The sequence below is a fragment of the Neolamprologus brichardi genome, chromosome 20 (assembly GCF_056152115.1).
Source record: "Neolamprologus brichardi isolate AB-2024 chromosome 20, ASM5615211v1, whole genome shotgun sequence".
In the NCBI taxonomy this organism is placed as follows: Eukaryota; Metazoa; Chordata; class Actinopteri; order Cichliformes; family Cichlidae; genus Neolamprologus; species Neolamprologus brichardi.
This window is the reverse complement of record NC_142123.1, coordinates 31,532,413-31,560,081: the sequence shown is the minus strand read 5'-3', so window position 1 is coordinate 31,560,081 and position 27,669 is coordinate 31,532,413. Positions and strand designations below refer to the sequence as shown.

Genomic DNA, 27,669 nt, shown 5'->3' with positions numbered 1-27,669 from the left:
AGAAGAAAAGCTTTCTGACAGATATTCTTTCTAAGCTTGCCTAACATTGCGACAGGGTCTATTTTAACAGAAACCACAGCCAAGGAGTTTTGTGGCTTAAACCTAAACGGTGAATGCTGTGCATATATTCCACCGTTTAATCTCAGCAGTCCTGCAAAGTGCTTAACAATGTGTCTCGCATTCACCCACTGACAGGAATGCCACGAGAAAGCAGCATCGTGCTAAAGGACACTTAGACACTGATAAATAAATAGAAATAGTAACTATGTACACATGTATCCTATCCTGGTCTCCCAGGTGTTACCCAACATCAGCATCAGCAGCAGATTCAGCTTACTTCCTCTGACTTCTCTGACGTCATTTTTGCACATCAACAATAAGAAGCTGCACTGGGTTGTTGCTGTTTTGTTATCACAGACACCCTAAATTACCTTCTAGATGCGCCACTGCTCCCAGTTTAGCTCGTGGCCGGTCACTGCGCATGCGTAAAGCCCGGTGTCCGGTGTCAGGCTGTCAGCAGCTGTTGAGTCCATGAACGGCAAGACCGAGACAGCGAATTAAACACACCCAAATAAAGCGTGCGGACCAGGTTCTGGACCGGCTCAGAGACGAACAGGTCGGGGCGGATTCAGCAGGACCAGCTGGTGATCTGCAGCTGGAGCTAACGGAGCTAACAGGCTAACTGACAGCGGACCGACAGCTGTTATCTAACGGGCTAACGGACAGGCCAGCGGCTCGTGGTAACCACGCTGCACCGTGCGGATCCACCTCGACCCGATCTAATCTTTGGACTTTCGGAACCTCCTGCAGCCGCATTGTTTACGGAGTCCAGCGGCTGTTTTTTGTGAAGCTCGACCGGTTCGAGGACGCTCGAGAGCCGTCAGAGCACGTCAGTCCGGACGGGATAGACGCTCTCTGGCCGGTTCGGACTGGGGACCGGGAGCCGAGATGCTGATAGGTAAAGTAGACTGGATTTAGTTCGGTGTTCCGGCTCGATACAGTTGGAGTCAACGCTAACATGCTAAGCTAGCTCGCATCAGCTTGAGGTACCAGGCTGTGACACACACGGACTGGGGTTTCGGGTTCCGCCAACTTCAATGCCAGACTCCATTCGAAAAATGTTGCATTTAAGCGGTTTTGCCTCTTTATCAGATAACTGTCGAATTCACCGACCTGACTTAAGTCTCAATTTAAATAAAAACGTCTGCTGATAAATTCGGCACACGATTGAGCCTCCAGGTGACACTTCATTAACTCAAATCTCTAATGAATTTCATGATTGTCGCCTCTACACCACCCCATCCCGGGTTCAGGGTTATGGAGAACAGGATCTTTGGAGTTATAGTTTTCGGTCATAAACGTGCAATCTTGAGTTATGTGTTTTCAGGCCGTACTGTAGGGTTGTGTCAGGTTACCATCATCCGGTGCTGTTTTCTGTTTTAATAGTTGTGTAGGTGCTACACAACTATTAAAGATCCCAAATTTAAGAATTTTATGAATGGTGTTTGGTTTGTGTTCTACTGTTTTGTCGTGAATCTAGGGAATATATGCATGACAGCTGGTTACAATGTGTTGGATATTTGTAGCAGTGATGTGTGTGTGTGCTATGTACTGTTTTCTTGTATTTTATTAATTAGTATCAAACATCAGAATAAACAGTAACATGTAATCTGGCAGTTTTACATCTTACTTAAACTATACAATATACAAAAGATTACTTTTTGTAAAATGCTGATAACATAATGCTTATCTAAATTATCTAATATTTATCAAACAGACTTATCAGAGTTATGATAGTGTTATTTTAAAGTATTTTGATTATTTATTTATGATGATTTTATTTTTAACAGGAAGGCTCACATCACTGGATTTTCACATTTTAATGGTGTTTGTTATGTGATTGAACCTTATGTTAATGATGTATTTTAAAGACGTTGTTCCTCCTCTCAGCAGCAGTCGGTGCCGGATCCGGAAACCCTGCCGGCACGGGCAAGAAACACCGCCGCAGAGGCAAGAAACACCGGAGAATCCGAGCCGAAGAGAACCGGTAAGAAACCAGCACAGACTGTAGACTGGATCAGCTGCTTATCCCATACACAAACTCACAGGCTAAATTTAGAGGCCTGTCTTAATGTGAGTGCATGTGGGTGCACTCCAAGAAAATTGGTTTTAACTTCCTGTGTGTCACCTCCATTCATTTAGAGCATTGATTTTTACTCCTTAATCTGATTTCCTGATCGCGTCATATTAACAAGTTCTGAAAAGTTTGAGCTCATTTATCTTATCAAAGAATCATCTCTGGTGTCTTAATGAGCTTTCACTTTTTCTAATTTGTGTAACTTTAAAGTTCAAGATTGCTTCATGTGCTATTATGTTTTAATATCACAGAAACACATTAGAACCAACCTGTTCATTTTCCCCTTGTCTGAACTTAACCAGCATCTTCAGCTGTGGGGAAACCTTTTCAGATTTTCTTTATTTCTGCATGAAAGTGACGTTATACAAGTTCTAAAACTAGACAAAAATAACCTAACTAAATGGATAAAATGCAAATATTGTAATTTGTTGTTGATTTATTTTCAGAAAATGACTCAGTATTATTTATCTGTGAGGGGAAGGTGAAAGTGTTTGAAGGATTAGCCGCAGATTTGAAGATGAACTTGTTATCAGATGTTTTTTATTCAGTGGGATTGCAATCAGGTGTGAGTAATCCTCGCTTTTCCCCTTGCAGGTCATAGATCTATCAAAGTGTGGTTATCGTAACCCATGTTAATGTTAATGTTCATAAGTCACATTATGTGGAGGAAACAGAAGGCTGTTTGAGCAGTGCTTTGTAAGTGGATGAGCCTGTTACAGAACTTTTTAGGTTGAACTTTGGAAAAAGGGAAACACTGCATTTCAGCATAAGAACCTAATCCCATCTGTGAAACATGGTGGCAGTAGTATCATGGTTTGGGCTTGTTTTCTGAATTCTGAATCATGGCAGCAAACTTCGAAGGATAATTTCAGGAAACCTGAAATAGGAGAAAGTCGATCATGCACCAAGAAAACAAGCATCAGCATACACACCGAGTGTGTGAGGCGTTCACGTCAGTTACATGAGCTAAAGTTTGGACTAAAAACTCCTGCAAGCCGGTGTGCAGGACTAATCAAGAGTTATGTTTAGTTGTAGTTATCGCAGCATCGATGGGTTTGCACCAGTTACTGAAGCACAGGTTAATATTGTTTCCCTTTTATTGATATGTAAATGAATCAACAGCTAAGACCAATATTTATATTGAATTTGGTTAATATGGTTCTTATTTCTACCTCTATGACATCTTTGTGCAGAAATATAGAAAACTGCAGATCAGCTGTACCAGAGTAAAGCTCTGAGTGCACAGACTGTTTTTCTTTGGTCATCTGTTCTTTCTTGTTTTGTTTTGTTTTTTTTTACAGAAAATAAATCTTTTGAATCTCTGCGTTGATGGTATTTGAAATCCATCACAAAAACAGCCTCGGCACACTCTTTTTCTTTTTCCCCTCTGCTCTGCTCTCGCGGTGCTCTTAGTCCATCTCTGGGAACACTTCTGTGCTCTTCACTGGCACCTCTCTCTCTCTCACGACCACTTAAATTCAAGAAAGGTCGTGACTTACAGTATCAACACTGTAGTTAATGATAGAGAAGAAAAATTTAAAGAAGATGGTTTTTGTAACCTAGCAACAACAATCTCTCTCGCTGTGGACACGGACCCTAACAAAATGAGTGCAACATCTGCACCTGAGTGTTTCTGTTCTGCTAATATCCAGCTGTTTATGTTTATGCAGTTTAAGAAGCTCCCTCAGTCCTCATGTCTAAATGTGGTCTTTTAGCTCCTGTCTCTTTAAGACCACCTTCCCCAAAAGCCCATTTTCTTCTGATTGGCCAACTCCAGGAAGCCTGCTGAGAGGCAGTACTTGTAGCTATCAGGGGTACTCACTGATAACTCACAGTGTATGGTAGTCATTGTCATTGATCATGGAACCGTATGTTACAAACTGGACATCCGGTTGTGTTTAGTGAGACTTCTGATGAGTCGACCCCTGCTGGTCATTAGAAAGAATGCAGGTGAAAGTACTTTACCGTTTCACACTGAGGCTATCGAGTCACTGGCTGTTTTGGAGACTACACAGAGCCTCGTTTACATGACCTCCCAACCATTTACCTTTGACTTTATGCCTCTGCAGGTTTAAACTGAAGAACAGCTACCACGTCAAATGTTTAGTATTTTTACTCCTGAGCCGTAAAATGCTGACGGGGTGTTGTTGTCACCGTCAGGCAGGCAGCCGGTGATGATACCCAAGTTTGTGAATGTGATAACTAAAAAACGAGGTGACGTAGTAGCACCTTAGGTGTATCTGCTAAACATCTCGAAGGAGTTCAAATCTCAGTGATCTGGAACTCGAGGTCAAGTTTTCTGAATAACTTGTGAATGTAATAACTCTATAACAAGGTGATGTATCATTTAGAAATCGATCCCATAGGTGTGTCTACTCAGAGGCTGAGGGGTAGCACTGGTGGTTGGCAGTATTTTAAATATTTGACAGGGACAAACAAAGTTTTTATTTGTGCACAGAAGGGAAAGTCTCTGTGGAGCCATCCAGCCTGCTATCTGCTATCTGCTACCTGGGTCTGATTGAAAATGAGTTGATTAGTAGGTGCTGATTTCCATGTGAAGTATTTGGAGTGATGGAGAACAAGCTCAAGTTTCCCAAAGTTTGCTGGTAGCTTTGGTTTTTCAGGTAACTGAAGAAACAGTAACACAGACGTGAAGACGAAGCAGATGTCTCCTTTCATGGTTCATGGTTGGCATTGCGCTGGCTGAGTAATGACCTTTAATTTTCCATGACTGAAGAGCTGCCTGCCAGACCGAAGTGAGGGCATCAACACACGTGACAGTTAACTCAATCAGACTGGGTATTTACTGAGTTTAACTGCCCACGAATGATGACTGACAGATTTCCAGTGAAAGTTTTGAGCTGTGAGTCTTGTCGATAAACAGCTCGTCACATAACGACACACGAAATGTCAGCGAAACAGCAGCTAGCCTGCTGCAGGCTTCCTGCTAAGCTAGCTGCTGTCCCGCTGACAGAAACAGGTTTGGTCTCAGTCTGAAGACACTCAGATCCAATAATAGAACCGGAGACTGAATTATGATCCCACAACACACACACACACACACACACACACACACACACACACACACACACACACACACACACACACACACACACACACACGTGCGCACTTCAGTCTATTTCAGTGCAGCTCGGGCAAACTTCAACAATGTCCATGACTCAGATATGACAGAAAGCAGCTCTGTGTGTGTCTGTCTGTGTCTGTCTGTGTCTGTCTGTGTGTTTGTGTTATTTGATCTCTGCAGTTTATGTGTCCAGAATGAGATAATTACTGAGCTTGTACCAGTCCACAGAGCTAAGGGTTTAGTCTTTTTGTTTGTTTGTTTGTTTGTTTGTTTTCAAAAGTTCTTCAAATTATTTTTACATAAACAAACATAACAAACTGCTTCTCTGATTCCACCCACGGCAGTTTGTACACCAGCAAACAAAACACACACACGCACACACACACACGCACACACACACACACACACACACACACACACCTGCTTCATTTCAAAAAGCACAAAATAAACTTCTCCAAATCTTCATCCAAATGTCAAAAAGACTCCTTCAACCTTCATATTTTACTGTCCGCATCTTTTTTGTGTGTACGAGGTTTCACCTGATTTGTCGTGTGGTCTGAGAGTTCATATTCCTGAAACGTTTCCAGTAACTTTGTGACATTTCAGCGACTGAGGTTCATCCTCGTTGGTTTATTTTCTCCCAGATTTAAAGGAGCTTTTCAAATTTCTTTGAAGTAGTCTCATTACACATGACTTACTCCCTTCTCGAAGTCTTTTAATCTTTCCACATGGTTGAACACTGTGAAATTATCATTAATATTTTTGTTATTATTCTATCAACTGGGGTTTTCCTGGCTAAAAATGTGCCTTTTGATTGCACATAAGCACGACTGGTCTCTTGGTCGTATATAAAAGCTGCATAATGATGAGACACAGAGTCTTTGTTACTTTATTCAACTGAAATCTCTGCATTTATTGGTGTTTTTAGCCCTTTGAGAGACACAAAGGCATTTAATTTAAAATCTAATTAAAAAGCAGGATTTTTGTCACTGTCCATTTTTGACTTTTGGTGGATGAAACATTTTATAAATAAGAGAAATCCTGATCGGGCTCACGTAGCTGCCTTTTCTTTAATACTTTTGTCAGCAAACTAAATGTCTAAAAAATGTCCCCATAATTCTTGCCGATTATGAATTTTCTATTTTTTATTTATTTATTTATTTTTATTGGGAGTTTTCTGCCCTGTATTCTCAATCCACTCAATATACTCTACTTTCTTTTACCATCAGGTCTGATGACCTCTGTAACCTTCAGACTCTGGATGCTGACAGCAGGGTACCCACAGCACTCCCACAGACCGCTCTGCCACCCCATGAAAGCACTCCAGACACAACCACGCCGCATGGAAACGCGTTAGCATGTCCAGAAGATCCCAGAAGCACTCCAGACACAACCACACTACACGAAAACATGTCAGTATCTCCAGAAGATCCCAGAAGCACTCCAGAAGTAACCATACTGCACAAAAGCGCATCAAAATCTCCAGAATATCCCAGAAGCGCTTCAGACACAACCACACTACACGAAAACATGTCAACATCTCCAGATGATCCCAGAAGCACTCCAGAAGTAACCACGCCACATGAAAACACCTCAGCATGTTCAGAAGATCCCTATGAAACCACCACGGCACCCCACCAAGAACCTCCGCAGGAGCCCATACGAACACCCCCGTTAACCACTGAAATCGCAGCGCTGAATGCTCCCCGTACACCGTCACCACCTCCCCTCCAGATCTCATCACCATTTCTAGGCACAATAATTTCCCCCGAGGAACCCCTGGTACCTCCTCAAACTACCCTCAGCAGCTACAAGTTTTGCAGCCGGTCACCTCCTGCAGCTTCTCCACATTCTCCTCACAGTCCCAGCCAACCACTGCCAACTGTTACTCAGAGTAATAATACCCAGGATTCCTCCAGATCGCCTCACAGAACTCTTCAGTCCGTCACAGCAGACGGTCAAACGGAGCTCTACAAATCGCCTCCTACCTCACCGCACACGGTTACCCACAATGCCTCTAAGTCCCCGTCAGTGTCTGCTACGCCTGCCAAAGCTCCTCCCACTCCTCCATTAAGCCCCTCCCAACCCGATCCTTACCTGCTTACCTCAGTGACCTTTACGTCCAGTGTCTCCTCCCACCTGTACTCCCCCCTCTGCTCCTCCTCCCCCTCTTTCATGCGCTCTCTCGACTCTCTGGGACCTCCCATTAGCCTGCCTCCCGTGATGCCAACGGCAACCCATCAGCTGACCTCACCTCCTCCAGCTATGACCCCGCCCCCTCCAGAGTTAACCCCACCCCCAGCCCAGCTGCTGGGCTCTGATGATGAGGAACAGGAGGACCCGTCTGATTACTGTAAAGGTGAGAATTTATCAGAGAAACCTCTGTTCATACTGGATCCCTGCAAGAGTAAAGATCTGACGTGGGTTTAAAATCAAATAAAAGCTCTCGTTTCTTCTTTCCATGCGCTCCAGGTGGATACTACCCTGTGGATATTGGCGATCTGTTTAACGGGAGGTACCACGTGGTCAGGAAGCTAGGCTGGGGACACTTTTCCACCGTCTGGCTCTGCTGGGATCTGCAGTACGGCACACATGATGTTTTGAAGACAGTTTGTTGGCTTTTTGCACAGTTTCTGTTGTCACATGATCTGAATGTGTGTCTGATTCAGGAAGAAGCGTTTTGTGGCGCTGAAAGTGGTGAAGAGCGCTCCTCATTACACTGAGACGGCCCTGGACGAGATCAAACTGCTGCGATGTGTGAGTGTTTGCACTCTTATGCTTTCTCTAAACCACGGCAACAACGTGGGCTGTGGCTCAGGTAACCAGTCTGAGTCTGTCTGTCCCTCCAGGTGAGAGACAGCGACCCCTCTGACCCCTACAGAGAAACCATCGTCCAGCTCATTGATGACTTCAAGATCTCTGGAGTCAATGGAGTGCGTATCCTTTAACCAAGTTTTCTAATTTCTTTTTTAAAAGATTTATTTTTCCGTCTTTCAGAATGACGCTACATGCTAATTAGTGGTCAATATAAAAAACGACCCCCTTGTTTGTAATTTGAAAGTTCAGTCGCTGCTGTGGAGCTAGCTTCAGCATTTCCCATGTAGCTTTTTCATACTGGAAAGCTGACCAGTCGCTGTTGTTGTGATTCATTGAATCATTCAGCGGCTGTGCCACAGTCTGGCCCTGCAGTGGGACAGACATGAAGACCTGTGTTATCCTTTCATTGTCCGTGGATATACACCACAGTGTTTCGGATCGACACAATCCTGAGCCCTGTTACTGCAAATGTGAAAAGTCACAGGTCTTTCGTTGCACAGTTGTGAACAGGAATCCTTCCTCTTCGCCCTTAAGGTCGGCAGATTACAGAAATCGAGGAGAAGAAGAAGAATGAGAATGAATTAAACTCTTTGCTGTACTTTCCTGATTATTATCAATTAAGAATATTTATATTTGTTGAGGTATTTTAAGGTGGTGTTGTGTAAATCTACGCGGGCTGACGACATCATATCAAAGCAAATCTGCTGGTTCTGTTCTGGAGATTCACCAGCACACGAAGAACCGGTTAGCGAGCCGCTATACGAAGCTCAGCGAGGCTGCAGAGCAGGACAGATCCATCCGCGAAGGAGCTGATTATGTTTTTCCATTAGTTTTTACCAAGTAGACTTGGTACTTGTGTGGTACTGTTTAATAATTAATTTTAGAAAGAGTGGGCTGTTAGTTTCCTCAGCCGTTCTCAGATGTCTGTATGGTTCTGGAAGTTTTGGGCCACCAGCTCTTAAAGTGGATCATCAAGTCAAACTACATGGGACTTCCTCTGGCCTGTGTCAAGGCCATCATCAGACAGGTAGCGCATGCAAACAGAGATCTATACAGTATATATACAGTGGCTTGGACTTGCTGACCTGCCCGGACTCGGCTGTGCGCTTGCAGGTGCTGCAGGGTCTGGATTACCTCCACACCAAGTGTAAGATCATCCACACTGACATCAAACCAGAGAACATCCTGCTGGAGGTTGATGAGGTTTACGTCAGGAGATTGGCAGCTGAAGCTACTGTCTGGCAGAGAGCTGGAGCCCCACCCCCTTCTGGATCATCAGGTGATCAGCTGCTATGTGATTGGTCGGAACTAGGAAGCGTTAGTGTCTCTTATTAAGTGTTAGGAACCTGCTAATGAAGCTTTTGTCAAGTGTTTTCCAATCAAAGTGAGAAATAGAAATGTTTAATGCTAAGACGTGTTACACACAGTTACTGGGAGCTGTGGTTTCCACTCCATCCAGAGAGACATCTACCTGCCTGTCTGTCTGCTTTCTGAGCCGTCTCCTTCTCCTTTCTTACACAGCTCTAACTGCACTGTTTCTCCTGTCTCTCTGTTTTCCTCCTTTTCTTCTTCCTGTTTCTGCCGTTTCCTCCCTGTTTGTCTGTCCCTGTGTGTCTCTCTCTCTAGTTAGCACGGCTCCCAGGGATCTAGAGGTAAGTGTCCAGATGTGATGCCTACTGTATTCAAGTGCAACCTCTAAACACCTAGGTCAGGGGTGGCCAACTCCAGGCCTCCAGAGCCGGTGTCCTGCAGGTTTTAGATGTGTCCTGGATCCAACACAGCTGATTTAAATGACTAAATGACCTCCTCAACATTTCTTGAAGTTCTCCAGAGGCCTGGTAATGAACTAATCATTTGATTCAGGTGTGATGACCCAGGGTGAGATCTAAAGCCTGCAGGACACCGGCTCTCAAGGCCTGTAGTTGGCCACCCCTGACCTAGGATATCTTTTCCTTATCTGGCTTCAAATACCCTAAAATCATCAATCGGGCTAAGCAGTCTTATCGGCTTGATACGTTTAGTTAGAATCACCACAAACTCCAGTGGCAATTGTTTGGCAGTATGTAGTCGACTGGAAACATGGAAAGATCTACTAGCATATTTTTATATGCAGGTATAGTGTAAAAAAGCACTGTATTAATGTGTGAGTGTAAAACGGTGTGAGTGGCCAGCGTTACTGTAATCCGATTACTTTTTTCAAGTAATGAGTAAAGTAAGGGATTACTATTGGAAAAAAGGTAATTACATTACCGTTACTTTCCCGTAGGAACGCTGCGTTACTGCGTTACTAAAACCGTGATTTTTTTGCGAGAATGTCTCATGACAGTGACGTAAGCGAGTGCGACGTTCGTGACAACAGCTGTGTGCAGATCAACAATGGATCATATATCGAGTGCGGAGAGAGTATGAGCGTGCAGCGTTTAAAGCGTGGAAGTACTGACCTTACTTTGAGTTTGATTCCATAAAAAGTGACAAAAACATTAGTGTCCGTTGTGCGTGGGAAGAAAACTTCTTTTTGCAGCGAAAAAAACCCCTAAACTTCCGAGCAAGCACCGAGTAGCTACGACGTAATGGGAAACTCACAGAGAAACTCGCAGATTCTTCCACTGACCGCTGCACACCTGCACCAGGGTAAACCTCCGCCTACCCTACTCCTGCTTTACAGGTGAAAATAGAGCAACAGGACCGCTAGTCTTTGACTTTATTTATTTTCTGCTGTGTTTTACTTGCATCTATTTGAAAGACTGAGTGTAAACATAAAAAATATTTTATTTTATGTGCTGGAATGTGCAGAAAATATGTTGCATATAATTAAATTTTTGCTTGATGCATAAAGTTAAAAGATTAAAACTAACAAAACAAGTTTTAAAAAGAGACTTTTCCATTTGATTACATTTTGTATGATGGATTATGCAGAAAAAGTAGAATTGGGCTGAAAGATCTATCGCTTTATCACCTATTCAGGTTGTAAATCGTGTTTTAAAAAGTAACTAAGTAACTAAGTAATAATTACTTTTGAAAATAAGTAATTAGTAAAGTAATGGGATTACTTTTTTAATTAGTTACTGATTACTTTTTTCAAGTAACTTGACCAACACTGGTGGCCAGTAAAACTGGAAAGCCCTGGAACCAGTCCTGTTAAAACCAGAAAAAAATCAGACTGTGTGAATTATTAGACTGATCGGTATCACCGTCCCAACACTGAGGCACAGCAAGATCATTTTTAAAATAATTATTCTTCAGCTTGTGTTGAAATGTGAGAGCAGGGGAGAGCAGGCATATACAAATGTAGAAGCTCCCTTATTCATGAGAGGTCGCCACAGCAGGTAGCTTCACACCAGGGACCTTTTGCACTATGGAGCCACAAGTAGGTAAAACATTCACAATCAACCTGGTAATACGCTGGTGTGCAACTAAAAGGGTTTGCTGTTTTTATATGGAGCAAAATGGCTCTAAGATTACTTGCAGCCAGTTGGACAGAAATTTAGGCAGGAATTATGTTTTTACTTCTGCTGAGTCTGTATCTCTCACTGAAGCTAATCAGGAATGAAAAATTATTTAGGTCTCAAAAAACTGGAGAAACTCCTTCTGCGAGCATTATATGTGCTGCATACCTGCAAAGAAGAGGTGGGGAACTCCAGCCTCGAGGGCCGGTGTCCTGCAGGTTTTAGATCTCACCCTGGGTCAACACACCTGAATCAAATGATTAGTTCATTACCAGACATGTTGAGGAGGTAATTTAGCCATTTGAATCAGCTGTGTTGGATCAGGGATATATCTAAAACCTGCAGGACAGTGGCCTTCGAGGCCTGGAGTTCTCCCACTCCTGCTCTAAAGTATCTCAAACAGGATAAGTTATCCTGCTGCTGTTCTCCCATAAGAACTGCGTTTGTGACACTGAAAAGCTGAGTTCAAACCTGAAGTTACCTCACTCAGCCTCAGATCCTGCCTTGTAGTACAGCTATCAGATGTAGTAAACTACTGCAAGCTGATTGGCCGAAAGTCAAGAAAAGGAACTGTGTGCATGGGTGTGTGTTGTCAGTAACAACAGGCGTGTGTTTGAGCGTCTTGATTACAGAAACATAAAATTGTTACTGTTGTTGTTGAAGCTTCACTGTCCCGCTGCCTGTCTCATCCTGTGTGCGCGCAGATCGGAAAACTGTCTAAAAACAAGAAGAAGAAGTTGAAAAGAAAAGCAAAGCGACAGCAGAAGTTGTTAGAGGAGAGACTGTTTGATATACAGGTACAGTAGTACTGCAGTAATAGTACTGTGAAACATGTTGCACTAGTCCTCCAGCAGTACTGCAGGGTTAACTCTTCTGTTTGTGTGTTCAGAGGATGGAGGAAGAGGATGGTGTGCTGCAGGCTGTGGATGCAGACAGTATCGGTGAGTGCGACCGTTAGTAAGGCTGAAGTGGAATTTGTTGTCCAACACAGTATAAATACGGTGTTTCTTTGTTCTTAGGCTCTCTGGTTGTCAATGGCAACACGTCCTGCTCTATAGCCAATAGCAAAACCAGCCCAGAGTCCAACTGCTCTTGGTTTGAGGATGGGTGTAACGGCCATGCCCCCGGACGGTTCTCAAGTCCCGCTTCTGGCCTATCAGGGTTCTCCAGCTCAGTGATGTCAGCAACGTCTGAATCGGCACTTTCTACTCAGTCCGGATACTCGAGTGGACGAGAAGGTTGGACACGCTCACACGTTTCAATTTAATACTTCGCCTTTAGTCATCGTTTGTAGTCTGTTTTTGTAGCAACTGAGAGATTTTTGGCCCATTCTCCCTAGAAAGACCTCCAGTTTTATATTTCACTACTATCTTTCCACACTGCTCTAAGTTACTCTACAGATTTTAGGATAAAGAGCAGGTTCTGATCAGGGGACTGAGGACCAGCCCAGGGAGGCATCCCCTACAATGATATGATGATGAAGCTAAGGAGTTGCTCTACTCTTAGCTCCTCCCACAGATCTTTCGAGGAAGCTGATTTGTACTCCTTGTATCAAAGTGATCCTCAGACTCAACAATTCAGACAGCCCACTGTCCCCAAAATTCTATCCAAATATGTTCTGTACACAGCATAAGCTAACCACACTTGATGGAACTTCTTCAGCTCAATGGTTGGTTAGGGAACGCTGAACTGGAGGTGGAACGTGGCCCATTTATACTCTCAGAGTCCTGTAATCTCTGCCAAATGAAAGTTTAAATCTCCTGGACTGGGACCTCTGCCAAACGCTCCCACGCCACCCTCGCTATATGCTTTAGTATGCCAGACATGCTCCCTCACCTCATGATCCTACTTGCCGCCGAGTGGTGATCTTTTGACAGTTTGGCTCCTCTTCATCCAAACAGCTGAAAGAGTCTGATGATGGTCCGATGATGCAGTCAGAAAATCTAGAATTGAGTGGCAGCCTAGGATGTCCTGTTGCTAACTGATGAACATGCTAATGCTCAAACATGGTGTTATGGGCAAACTACGAGTCCAATAATAGAACACCACCACTCCGGACCACCAGGTTTGTCCACGTGACCACTGAAGCCACCCAGCAGAAGTTCTTCTAGCACCTCACTCAGTGTTTGCAAATTAGCCAAATCCTTCTAACTGCTGCATTAACACAAACAGCAGTTAAACCAATCAGGTTTAACTGATTTTTCTTTTTTTAAATTTCAGCATTCAGCGCCTCCGACTTTGTCCTGAGTCCTCTGGATTCCCAGAACGCAGACAAGATCAGAGTGAAGATCGCTGATCTGGGAAATGCATGCTGGGTGGTGAGAATCCTTTTTCACGGTCATCTCTTCCTCTCGTTTAGTTTCCCGTCAGACCAATCAGACGGCTCCTCTCTCTTTTCCCGTCTTATGTCTCTTTTCCAGCACAAACACTTCACAGAGGACATTCAGACCAGACAGTACAGAGCTCTGGAGGTTCTGATTGGAGCAGAGTACGGACCCCCGGCTGACATCTGGAGCACTGCCTGCATGGTACACGTACTCACTGGTGCAAAATACATAGACATGCTTTACATGCGGGATTTTCCCCAGTCTGACTGTTACAGCATATTCATCAGACCATTGTTGTATGTAGCTATTAAATATTGTCCCTGTGTATAAATAAATAGGCCTTTTATTTCGAAAGCAATTCCCTAAAATAAACGAGATGAGAGCAGTGGTGTGTGAAACAACTCTGGTGAAATTAGGCAGCCTAAACTCTGTGTTTTATACACGGTCCCTGCACGATCCCATTTCCATTAAAGTCATCTGATCTGGATAATTTGATGAAGATTGTTTGTTTCAAGGTTGATCTGACAGATTGTTTATGAAATGCAGTTTCTACCCATCTGGCAACATGTAAAAGTTGCTGATCTGTGTTTTTCTGTTATTCTGACTGGTTTGAGGGTCACACAGTAATGGGAGTGTTGGCTGTCACTGCACAAACTGATGCTCAGAAGGGATTTTGCAAGTCTCCTATTTAGTGTGGTGGTGTCAATTCAATTCAATTTTATTTATATAGCACCAAATCACAACAAAAGTTGCCTCAAGGCGCTTTATATTGTACAGTAGATCCAGAGAAAAACCCAACAATCATATGACCCCCTATGAGCAGCACTTTGGCAACAGTGGGAAGGAAAAACTCCCTTTTAACAGGAAGAAACCTCCGGCAGAACCAGGCTCAGGGAGGGGCGGGGCCATCTGCTGCGACCGGTTGGGGTGAGAGAAGGAAGACAGGATAAAAGACATGCTGTGGAAGAGAGACAGAGGTCAATAACATATATGATTCAATGCAGAGAGGTCTGTTAGCACATAGTGAGTGAGAAAGGTGACTGGAAAGGAAAAACTCAATGCATCCCCGGCAGCCTACGTCTATTGCAGCATAACTAAGGGAGGGTTCAGGGTCACCTGGTCAAGCACTAACTATAGTCTTTAGCAAAAAGGAAAGTTTGAAGCCTAATCTTAAAAGTAGAGATAGTGTCTGTCTCCTGAATCCAAACTGGAAGCTGGTTCCACAGAAGAGGGGCCTGAAAACTGAAGGCTCTCCCTCCCATTCTACTTTTAAATACTCTAGGAACAAATGGGAGGGAGAGCCTTTCTCTTACCAGAAAGACATCTACTTTGATAAAGTCTACTCTCCACTGCTGTGTAATCAATTACTGTAAATGTAAATGTTATCAGGAAATGATCAGACAGGAGAGGGTTTTCAGGAAACACTTAAATGTTCAGTTTCTATTCTAGAGTGTGATTCAAGTGGTGGGTGGGTTCTTTTACATTTTGAGAGAAGCCATTTGAGTCTAATAACAGATTAAATGCCATGTTGAGGCTGTCATTTTTAGCATCTACATGGATGTTAAAATCACCCACAATAATTATTTTATCTGAGCTCAGAACTAAATCAGATATAAAGTCTGAGATATCAGAGAGAAACTCTGTGTAAGGCCCAGGTGGACGATAGATGATAACAAGTAAGACTGGTTTCTGAGTTTTACAGCTGGGGTGGACGAGGTAAGCATCAGGCTTTCAAATGAATTAAGTCTGTCTGGGTCTTTGGTTGATTAATAGGCTGGTGTGAAAAATTGCTGCCACACCTCCCCCTCGGCCTGTGCTTCGAGGTTTCTGGTAGTTAGAGTGACTCGGGGGTGTTGATTCGTTTAAACTAACATAATCATCCGGCTGCAACCAGGTTTCTGTAAGGCAGAGTAAATCGATTTGTCAGGTCAAAGCGTCTCCCAGACAGATTTGTAGTGCGAGCTCGGTCCTGAGACGTTTTGCTTTAGGCAAATTTAAATTCACTTGGTATTCTTATAGGTGCAGGCAGCAGACCTTCTGATTACCTTGCGTACACTGATCTATGCAGTGAATGTACACAGTGCCACCCGTGCGTCCTTCATCTGTGTTTTCCTGACAAGTTATTGGTGTGTGATTCAGTCAGTGGTCACATGACTAAACGAATCATTGATTTTGGTGTTTCAGGCGTTTGAGCTGGCAACAGGAGATTACCTGTTCGAGCCCCATTCAGGAGAAGACTACACCAGAGATGAAGGTACTACTGCACAGCTGGCAGTACACTCAGCTGTACCCCCCCCCCCCCCCCGCCCCCACACACACACACACACACACACACACAGACACACACAGACAGTACTGTAGTGTTAGACTGACTGTGTTTACACTACCTCAGTGTGACTTTTCACTGTGTGTTCAGATCACATCGCTCACATCATCGAGCTGCTCGGGCCGATTCCTTTGCCCTTCGCTTTGTCTGGCAGGTACTCCAGAGAGTACTTCAGCAGGAGAGGTGAGACAGTTTACCTTCAGTGATCCTAAACTGTAGAGAAAGGGGGGGAAAGTTGGAACTCTTGTTGCTGCAGATGGTAAAGCTTGGGAGTTTTTCTGTCCTCCTTATTCAGTGAACCTGGTTGTTTTTTAAAACCAGATGCCTCACTCTTCCTCTTCCTGTCTCAGGCGACCTGCGTCACATCTCCAACCTGAAGCCGTGGGGTCTGTTCGAGGTTCTGCTGGAGAAGTACGAGTGGCCACTGGACCAGGCGGCTCAGTTCAGCGACTTCCTGCTGACCATGTTGGAGCTGCAGCCTGAGCGGAGGGCGACGGCGGCGGAGTGCCTGCAGCACCCGTGGCTGCAGACATAGATGCGCACGCAGCCTCAGGGGCTGCACGCAGAGACAGTCGGCGGTCGGGGAGGGTTGGAAGCGTCTGTCGAGTTCACATAATGTGGGAAATTGTTATGTTGATCATGTGTCTGCGCTGATTCCTGAAGTAACTGGATGATTGATTGATTGGCTGAGGCTGGATCCAAACTGAATCGGAGTCCTCACGTCTCATATGTGAGTATTTTAATACGTTCAGTATAATTTCTGATAGAAAACTTCACAGTTCTTCCAAGTTTCTCTTTTTTCTACATCGAACTTAAACCTGCGTCTCCTGCTGACTTGTTCTGGGACTTCCTGTGTTTAAATAAGAGTCAGGTGGACTTGAGTCCGAACAGCTGATGCAGCGGTAAACACAGCCTGTTTCTAAAGACCAGTTTAACCAACACACAGTCTTTATTGATGTGTCCACTGACGCGAAATAAGCTGTACTCTTCCTCCTTTTGATCTTCCTGTGTTAAGTTTGACTGTGCGGAGGTGAGTTTTTTGCCCTCCCCGAGGTCAAACGTCAGCGATCTGGGCCGTCCTGCTCATAACTTTTATCAGCCGCTCGCAGTCGTTTTTATCTCTTTATGCACACCTCACAAAAGTCTGCATTTTTGCAGGCTTTGCTTGAGGATATTAGCGTAGTGTTGTGACGTTAAATATAGTTTTAGTGTTAATGAGCATGGGAAATGATGTTTAGTGTGTTGGTTTGCGGCAGAAGGAAATGAACTGAATCAGAGCACATCAAAGTTCCTTATATTAAGAATTTTTAAAAAATGTAAATTTTAATATTTATTAGTTACGTTTCATTCACTGTAAGCGAACGACACTGTTCGGTGAAACATCTCAGTGTCAACGTCTCACTGCCGCGTCGAGCACTCGCGGTGCCAGTGAAGTGTGCGAGGGCGTTTGATGAGCGAGAGGTTTTTGTTTTGTGCGTTTGCTGCGTTGACACCTTTGTGTCGACTTTACTCCAGAGTTTATCTGTTATTAGTCACAAAAATGACGGGAAAATGAAAGCTGGGCTCACGTCCTAACCTGCTTCATCCTCGTCTGTCACTTTCAGTAAAGCAAGGATGTCTCTGCTCTGAACCTTTTGCCGTTGCTGTTCTTCCTCGCGCAGTTTTCTGTAAGCAATCCACTGCTTTCAGCCTTTTTTAATGAAATATAAAACTATGCTGAAATGCTAAAATGAGCCTAGCCGGTGTTGACGAAGCCTTACGGTGGAAACATTTGGATTCAGCCTCAGTCGTCTCACCTCTGCTGACCTTTGGCTCGGTTGTCGAATGAGCGAGTTTTACGTTTCCTTCCTGCACTTTCTCTGTCCCGGTCACTCGGCTGCATTTCTGATTTCTGCTGAGTTCATATTTAACTTTGTCACTTCCTGCTGAACCTGTGAGATGATGATTATTGATTACTGATCAGAGACTTCTAGGACTCGTGAATCTTCCTGATGACTTTCGTTTAGATGAGCACACTGTAGCTTCCCGACAACGGTTGACCCCCACCCACCCACTCACCCCCACCCACTCACCCCGCCCACACTGACCACAGTATTATTGACGATGGTATTGATCTTTGTAGCTGAAGGTCAAACCGAATTGTCCTCTGATGACCTCTGACCTCCCCTGTTCACCTGCCCTCACCTCTTTCTATGTTCATATGATAAATAGTGCCTTGAAATAACCCCACCCCCTCCTCCCCATCACATTGATATAATAAGGTGGTTTTTTTTCTACATGTCAGTGTGGAATGTTTATTCTGTGAAAATAAAGATGAACGAACACTCACCTGACTTTTAGTTGAAGCTTTATTGATCACTTGCAGTAAATGCTGGGTTATCACCTCCTTTATATGCATTCATTATTTCATGGCTAATTCTGACTTTTTAAAATCAGTCATTAGAAAAAAACCTGAAACTGACGTCGCCTTTGATTGGAGCTGTTCTCACTGCTTTATAACCTCCTGAGATGACGAGAGACATCTGCTTATTTCACTGTATCTCCTTAAATTGAAGGGGAGCCTGTTTTTCAACACATAAATCAGTGCACACGAAGCCGGGACTGATTCTGTGTCAGAGCCGGATTTAGCTGCTGATGTGCCTGTGGCAGAAACTGATCCTGGGAAAACACCAATTGCAGATGCATTACATTCCAACTGTGGTGGGCTGGTTAAGGCCTCGCTCACACAGGCCCAGTGACCCATCAGTGACCCCCCACCCCCTCCCTATTTAGGGAAAAACGTGTATTCCCCAGCTGGTTGGTGAGAACTGTAACTGGTTGCAGAGAAAGACACGGGCCAGAAGTTGCTGTGAGTAGTTCAACTACAGCTGCCTGTAGACTAAGCTGCTCGTGTTCACTCAAAACAATGCTTGCATTTCGAGCAGACGCATTTGCAGTTGACTCTCTGCTCACGGCTAAAAATATATATTTTTCCTTTAATGCAAAGTCAAGCTGCACAGAGCAAATAAGGAGAGCAGGTCTGGCACATAGAGGCAGTCTATATACGCAGACTGAAAGTCCAGCTGAGCGAAAGCTTGAACAAAGCTGTCGGACGTGAACCTGGTGTGTTCCTGTAGAGAGGCTCATCAGGTCGATGTCATCCATGCAGTGGTCCACAGCACAGAGGACCAGCTTCTTAAACACAGTATGAAGCCGTCTACGAACTGTTCCTGAGCTAACCTGAAGGCCACATAAAGTTTGGCTCTGATCTGATCCAATCACGGTACCACGCTGGGGTCCCTTTCACAAATGTTTGCAGAAGCAGTCTGCATACCTGGGTGCTTGATGCTATACGCCTGTAGCCATGGAAGTGATTGGAACACCTGAGTTCAGTGATTGGATGGGTGAGTGAATACTTTTGGCAACATAGTTTATGAAAACGAGTTCACTGGACTCAGGTGGTCTCCACAAACCTGAAGCAACTGCACGAACCTCTGAAAGCTAAAGTCTGTCTGACCCAGTACTAGTAAGATGTATTTAATAAAGCGGTCAGTGAGTGTATAATTCTATATGTTGTGATGTACAGTATAGCGACAGCACTGAGTATGGTCAAAGTGTTTAATAATAATAATAAAAGATTCATCCACAGGAAGCAGAGTGACTCCGGTTTAAGGACATCGTCCTCGTCCACCTGCTCCAGACTGAACGTCCCAGCAGGCGGCCGACAAACGTCTCGCCTTTCTGAGCCTGCAGGACCCTTTCAGTCTAGAGCAGGTGGAGGCTGAGGCCCAACTTTCACTAAAAAGTCTCTTCCTGTAGGTCAAAGGTCAGCTGCTTCAGTCTCTCAGTTTAACAGTTCATCCTAAAATCTTCACTTCTTCTTCCTCACCACCGTCCAGCCATCTTCTTCATCCTGAATAGGAGGAGGAGGATGTGTCCTGCTGACCGATGGACCAGACGCTTCACACTCCATCTCCTGCACACACAAACAACCATCACTCAACCCGGGTGATTTCATTATCTTAAAAAAAAGTTCCCACCTGAAGCCCTCAGTCAGCTGTGTCTTCATACAATATTGAGCCCCTCGACATACACGGGGCGGGGCCATATTTGGCTTTTTAGTATCGTGGTTTTTCCAGGAAATTTTAACCTTCATAACTTCATGAAACACATTTGAGTTTTGTTTTAAAACAGCAACCAAATCCATTCTACACCCACTCCACATATCGTAATGTTTTCTGTCTGTTTACCATTATAATATGAGCACAGAAGCAGCACAACTTCACAAACGGACAGAACAAGGATGCAACTGCATCAGAGGAGAAGCTGAAAGATTTTACTACAGTTTCCTTCCGTCCATCCAGAGCTGGAGCTGAAAGCAAGACACATACTGGACAGTCCATGGCAAATACTCCGTAATTATGTGATACAGTCATTTTTTTAAACCACAAAAGGAATCACGGCTAGAAGATGTCATCAACCCTGCAAAACTCACACAAAATGCACTTTTTGAAGATTTCTGCTCGAGTGGGCGCACAACTGATCTGGCTGCAGGTTTTAACAAAGCCTATAAAATGTAATTCAGGTGTGAAAGATTCAGATTACTCGTTCAAAAAGGTTGAACGTCGCTCAGAGATTCTCAGTGGGAGTGACGGAGATCAAAATCCACAGTCCTGATTCTGACCTGTGTGTGTGTGTCAGGTGAGCCGTACCTGTGCGTCATCGTTGCTCTCTTCATCAGACTGTGTGGGCTGAGCCGTGACCTTTGCCCTTTGACTCTTATTCTGTGTCAGAGTGTTGATGGTGTGTTTGAGCTGCTCCAGTGCCCCGTGCCGCCACTGACTGAACATCTGCAGCAGATTGGCGGACACCTGCAAACACACACACGTCACGTCACCTTCAAACATCCACACCTGCAGACCAGCACCAAGCGGACCATTCTGTGTTCATTCCTTCAGTTTTTGTTCGGTGTGGAATAAAATAATAAAACGACTTTAATTGCTGCGCTTTAGTTCAAACAAGTTGACGTCAATGAGGAAACAACTGTGTGGAGAGTTTGGAGGTTTGAACAGTGAAAAGTTGGCCGCTTGAATGTTTATACAAGAACAAAGAGCTCGGAGCAACCGAGTCGTCCTGGAAAGCGTCGGGAAAGAAGAAATAACGAGGCTCAAACGAAGCAGGAGAGATCAAACGGAGCCGCGTTAACAGAATCCGCAGCGCTTTTGTTCAAAAGGCAGCAAAACTTCAAAGTGACGGAGAAGCAGGTGTTGTTAAGGTGGATGCTAAATTTGAAGAAAAGCAGCAGGTGTGACTCTTCTCCAGGATGAGACCGACATGAATCTCTGAGGACTCAACGCCAGCTGAAGGACGACCAGGAAACACCCGGAACAAAAAGCGCATAAAGGAAAGAGGAGGCATCGGATAAGAAAAGTGATGAAGCAGCAGGATGGAAACATCTGGGAGCTCATCATCAAACAGTGTTTATGTTCTGCAAACCACAGACTGGCTGTAGCACATCGTGCACCGCCTCCATCTGACTACAGAGCTCGCTGCCAGCTCTGGAGCGGACAGTGAACGCACCATCTCTGCTCGACCATAAAACACGAACAGCCCATTTTCAACCACGAGTTCTGCATCATTAATCACATCATAGTGAACGCTGCAGCTCCTGGCGAGAAGAGAAACCGATGAACTCATGCCTCGCTCTCGCTCTTTCTACTGAACTAACTGATGAAGACGTTAATAAGACCACGCAGATACAATGCTGGCATCAGGAGGCAGGAAGGTGATGAAGACAACCAGAATTTACATGCAGACACATCATATACATGCTGTTTTTATTATAACATCATATCCATACAGAGAATGAGAAATGTAGCCTCGAAGGTTTACTTTTCTCCACAGAAGACTTAAATGAAGATGAATGCATTTTAAAAACAGGATTTAAAAAAGAAAGACTGTTACTGGTGTTGTCTGTGTGTGTGTACCTGTGGTAAACTCCCATCATCCACCACTGTATTGAACTCCTGATCCATCAGCTCAGCGATGAAGTCCTCGACTTCGTACTGCTGCAGGTCAGCTGACACACACAGACACACGGAGATGTTAACATTAGGGCTGCCACGATTAGTTGACTAGTCACGATTACGTCGACTATCAAAATCGTCGACGACTGATTTAATAGCCGACGCGTCGTTTGAAGCTTTGTAAGATCACAAAAGACGCAGGAATAAGTAGCAGGATTTAAGAGTGTAATAACGGACTGAAACAGAAGATGGCAGCACTGCATGTACAAGGATGCCAGCTGCCGTTAAACCCGTAGAAGAAGAAGTAGCGCAGCCCAGCTCAGTTTCCAACAATGGCGGCAGCTAGTTAGTTTTAATATTACTCTTATTATTCTTTCTGGGTCACAAAATAAACGTTTAACATATTTTCAGGCGAGAATGTAGCTGTGTAAACCTCAAATATCTGCTCAGTTTATCAAGACACTACATATTTTCAAAAGCGCTCCGACGTTTTCGGAGACGTCTGTTACCCACTAGCTCGATAGCTAGCCGGGGGCTAGGCTCGCTAGAGCCGTGAGAACACCGGACTCCCGGCTTCAAACCCACCGCCGTCTTTCGCTACTCAGGTTAAACATACATAAGTCACTTAGATAACTTAAAAATGTTATTGTTTGGCTTTTTTTTTTAGTATTTTATTTGTTCCTGAGTAAAACGGTTTGGCTGAGATTAAAGTTATAGTTTTTACACAGCTGAATAAACGTCAAGCAGACAGCTGATTATCAGAAGTGTGAGACACTGGTGTCCTGTTATATTTTAGATAGCAAGGAGTTTATTAGACTTCACTGAAACAATCTGCAAATTTCATTAAAATTTAATAAACTATCATGTTGTCTTTATTTTTAGTTAGCACATACCATAAACACTTAAAGCTGTAAGCTAATGATAGTTATATAAGAGCAGATGCTGCTGGTGCAATAAGCTGTAGTTTTACGTCCAATGGATGATGATCTGATTAGTCGACTAATCGCAAAAATAATCGGTGACTAGTCGACTATCAAAATAATCGTTTGTGGCAGCCCTACTGAACACAACATGAAAAATGACCCTGAGGCTTCGCTGTTTAATTAAATGTGGTTCTGCTCCTTATTTCTATTCTTAGACTCCACTAGTAAAGCTCCGCATGGCGCACAGTTCAAAACATCTTAAACTGCTCCTCAGTTCATCCTGTCTGAAATATTATAGATCATCTCCCTTTAAACCAAACTTCTTCTGTAAACAGAGGGCTTAAACTACAGGTGGGCGGGGTTTCAGCGTCTACAGGCAGAGCCGTGTTCAGATAATATTAAACATACCCTCTTTCTCTGGCATCTTATTGAGGAGCATTTGGAGCAGTCTGAAGCCTTTAGGCTCACATGGGTTGCTTTTACATACATACCTCATTATTTGAGACTTAAGTTTGACGTGAACATGGAGCAGAAAAGAAGGACAACAGGAGCCCTTTAAACCTCTGAGACACACTTGACTGAGTTTCCCTTTAATCAACTTGATATTGACAGAAACGTTGCCTAATTCTTTGTCTTTTCTTATGCAACATTAAATGTAATCCATATCTCACGCTGTCCTTTGTCAGATTCAAAGAACAGACTGAACCGTTGGAGGTTCAAAGTCACTTTTATTCATGCATCCTGTTTGCTGCACGAGCTCAAACGGAGACAACCCAGATCACATCTAATGATCACTGAAAGCTTAAACTCGATTTAAAGCGTTCACCCACTTCTAATTAGCACCGTAACAACTACACATACCCACCGTTGTCATGGAAATACTGCTGAACCACATCCACCATCCAATCAGCTTTCTGCTGGCCGTAGACGCCTCCAAACCCGTTATCCACCGCAATCTGTCCGACAAACAGAGATGGTACATTTTATTTCCTGTGACTTCACATCATACATAACATCAGATTTCTAATGTTGACTTAAGAATAAACAAGCTAATTAATAAATTCTCATAAACAGAGAATCCTGCGAGATGTTACAGGCACCCAACTCAAACATCCTCCCCACACGTCTGTTTAAATTTCCCACTTCTCGCTCCACCACCCAGCATCCATACGCCCAAACTCTAAGCTCTGCCTGCATTCTGCTGAAGTAATAAGAAGATGAACTATCCAAAGGTCAAAGTTCATCACCTTCTTTTGGTTGCCCCCTTTGGGGATCGCCACAGCAGATCATCTGTCTACAGTCACACCAACTCTCTGCATGTGCTGCTTCACTACATCGGTGAATCTAATCCCCGTCTTCAAATTGTCCTCCTGCATTGCAGCTCCATCTTTACACATCCGAACCATCTCAGCCATGTCTCTCTAACGGCCCTAGCTGAGCTGTCCCTGTGATGGACTTGTTTCTAATCCTCCCAATAAAGGTCTTCACATCTTCATCACACGTCACAGCAGGTCTCACTACGATCTCAAGAACCTTTCCTTTCAGTCTTCATGCCATCCTTCTGTCACGAAGCACCCATAGCTGGACTGGCCATTGGCCCACCGGTCATTTGCCCGGTGGGCCGATGGTGATCTTTTGTTTTTAATGGGCCGATGATTTTTTTGTTTTTTTGGTAATGGCATGGACAATGAGAGGTGGTGGATTGGCCAGATGCTGGCCGATGTGTAAAAATAACTCAGTTGTTTAATGGTGGCTATGGCGGAGCTTCCACAGAGACCAGCAGGTGGATGAGGGAAGGGGAGGCAGGAGGTGGAGAGACCCGAGGCGGCCGCCGGTCCGAGCGCCAGGTGAACTGAACTTCAGGTAAGAAGTTATGACCTGCAGTCTATCTGGGTCAGATATGAACCAAGTTTAGGTGGAGTTTATTTTCGTTATGCTGACTTTTTACAGTCAGTTACAATAACTCGTACTGCGTGAGCTAGCATGTCGGAGTTTCTATACAGCTGGGTGGGTGCTATGATGTTACTGATAGTGAACTACAATGAAAAAGACACAAAGCTGGAGTTATTCTGTCTTTACGCTGCAACTGCCTCTTCTTCTCTCATTCTCTCCCCCTCCCTCTCCTGTTGCTACTTCAATCATGAAACTGATCAATGATCAGCTGATCGGCTTTTCTCTCGTTTGTTTATCGCCCACTTTGCACCAGAAAGAGGAAACCAGTGGATGTCGCGCTAAACAACAGCAGCACGTTTAAGCTTGATCAGCTGTTGTTAGAATTTATTTAATATTAATTTCTAGTATCAGCTGATGTTTGCTGGAGCCACAGCTGTTAAGCTGCTGGTCATGATATCAGTTTGTATATCTGCTGAGAGGGAAACATGAAGATGAAACCAGGAGATGTCCTTACTGAATCATAAGAGCTGAACAGGTGATGGAGAAACAGGTTTACCTTTTAGGTAGAGGTGGGAATCACCATACATCCCTCGATACGATATTATCACAATACTTAACGCACGATACGATATTATTGCAATTTTTTTTAAATATTTTGCGATATTCAGATTCTGTACATAAAGGTAAACTTTATCAACATTCATTTTATCTAATATCAAAGTCTCACACTCAGTCTTTCTCTCATTTCAGTTTTATTGTTGACAAACTGAACGGTTTGTATTACAGTCTAGTCCAACTTAACTGAATCAACCATCTGGTACAATTATAGCTATTCTGAACTATGCAGTTTATGAAAACTATGCAGCCCCTTCAGCAACTGAAGAATTTGAAAGTAAATTAAAACAAAATATAATTTTACATTAAATAAAAAAGTTTTAAACTTAATTAAAATAAAACATGTCTTAAATTAAAATAAGTAAACTGTCATGTTTATTGCTGCCAAAAAAAAGTTAAACACATTTGGACAGTGAAGGAATGTCAGGATTCTTGCTCAGAAAAAGGATCAACATGCTCTGAAGTCAGAGCACAAAAACCTTTTTTGTAACAAAATATCGATTTCTGCTGTCCCTGTATCGATACATTATTAGCAAACAAAATATCACGATGCTACACAGTATCGATTTTTTCCCCCACCCCTACTTTTAGTTAACATGAATGAGTTGAAGGGAAGTTATGAACTGTTTCTGAGAGACAAATAACACCAGGATCCTTTTCTAAGTAGCTGACAGCTGGTAACTGTGCAGGGGCAGGTCTAGCAAAGTTTTGCCAGGGGACCAGGTAGGGCATTAACAGGGAAAGGGGGGCACAAAGAAATACTTTTCTTTCTTATTCTCATTTAATAAATAATTATCTGAATCTTACAACCAAAGTTTTTATCTGATGTAACATGTATAGAAATCATACGTATACCAACAAGTCTGTACATCACTGTCACAACAGCGTCTGTTTTCATTCAAAGGCTTTATGGCTTTTCCTGTAATACCTGGGGGGCCGGTCTCTAGTCAAAATACCCGGGACGATTTTTTGTCCCAGTCCAGCCCTGGAAGCACCCCTGACACTTGTCTCCACCTGCTCCACCCTTGTTCTTGCAAATCACTTCTTCATCACACTTCTTCTCCAAAGTCAACGCGCACTAAAATCTGATTTTCTGGCCATTATTCATCCCACTTATACAGGAACAGAAGAGGAGATTGGGACTGTGCTCCACACTTCAATAAATAACACTCATCTTGGCCAAGAAGGACTGGATTGATGATGATGTGGGTACAGTAACGCAGAATCATGAAGATACTTCCAAAACAGGTCTTCTGTTTATTTGATATAAAACTGCTTTCTAAATCCTGCCCTCTACAGTCTACTTAGCGACATAAAAACAATCACAACACAACGCCCGTGTGCCAAAAAGTGATTCCCGGTATTTACACTTCCATAAAAAAGACATTTTGACCTATAATATGTGAGATATATGTGTAACTGTCTCCCTCATGTATGATATCAAGTCATCTTGAGCCACAAACAACATTCCTGTCACAAAGTAGAAGTCGCAGTCAGTTTTTGGCAGAGTGACTTTTGTATTTATCTTTTATTTATCCAGTTAAAAGGTCCCGTTGACATACAAATGCTCTGTGTAGGTCTGTGATTTGGTTTAATAGAATAAAAGCTCCTCACGTGAGAAGCTGTTAGCATGTTAGCTTCATATCGGTTATCCGTTGAATCAGGAACCCGTCCGGGTATCAGCTGGACCCGTCTGCCTGCCGCTCAGGAGGCACTCGATCGGCTCCAACTCACCTGAAGAACCGGCCAGGTTTGAAGAACCGCTCGGACTCCCTCCGTGAAGACCTCACGTGAAGCCGCGTAGGCCGCCATGTTGGGTCTGACAGACGGAAGGAGCCGAGTGCAGAAACAGAGATCAGACAGAAGCGATCGTTCAGGAAAAGCGTGCTCCTTCCAATCGAAACGGGACTGTGACAAAAAGCTAAAGAAATAAACAGACATGCATGTAAACTCTGAACGGCTCTAACTGTCAGATTCATCAAGGTGCTGGAAACTTTCAGTCCATGTTGACATTATTGTACTGTGGAGGCCCGGGAGTGCCAAAATGAATTAAATAAATACATCATTAAAAAATTAATTGAATGTGTCAATAATT

At 43.7% G+C, this 27,669-nt stretch overlaps 2 protein-coding genes across 3 annotated transcripts; one reads left to right on the top strand and one right to left on the bottom strand.

Moving 5' to 3' along the window:
* Positions 1 to 455: 455 nt before the first annotated feature.
* Positions 456 to 18,710, top strand: srpk3 (SRSF protein kinase 3). Of its 2 annotated transcripts, none has more exons than XM_087834439.1 (17): positions 456 to 958; positions 1,954 to 2,047; positions 6,452 to 7,581; positions 7,695 to 7,803; positions 7,892 to 7,979; positions 8,072 to 8,159; positions 8,960 to 9,066; positions 9,153 to 9,318; positions 9,666 to 9,691; positions 12,190 to 12,282; positions 12,375 to 12,426; positions 12,505 to 12,723; positions 13,706 to 13,803; positions 13,906 to 14,013; positions 15,997 to 16,066; positions 16,229 to 16,321; positions 16,489 to 18,710. In XM_087834439.1, exons 1-17 carry the CDS (start codon positions 949 to 951, stop codon positions 16,671 to 16,673), a joined length of 2,736 nt encoding a protein of 911 aa, XP_087690565.1. In that variant the 5' UTR covers positions 456 to 948; the 3' UTR covers positions 16,674 to 18,710. The 2 variants fall into 2 exon arrangements, with proteins under 2 accessions (XP_087690565.1, XP_087690564.1); XM_087834438.1 differs by having other exon boundaries at positions 1,951 to 2,047.
* A 1,011-nt stretch (positions 18,711 to 19,721) lies between these two features.
* tsr2 (TSR2 ribosome maturation factor) lies at positions 19,722 to 27,464 on the bottom strand. The gene is made up of 5 exons (XM_006803707.3): positions 27,309 to 27,464; positions 23,932 to 24,022; positions 22,105 to 22,196; positions 20,830 to 20,988; positions 19,722 to 20,093 (listed from the first exon to the last, which is right to left on the bottom strand). The coding sequence occupies exons 1-5, from the start codon at positions 27,384 to 27,386 to the stop codon at positions 19,989 to 19,991; spliced, it is 525 nt and encodes a 174-aa protein (XP_006803770.3). The 5' UTR covers positions 27,387 to 27,464; the 3' UTR covers positions 19,722 to 19,988.
* Between the last annotated feature and the right edge of the window lie 205 nt (positions 27,465 to 27,669).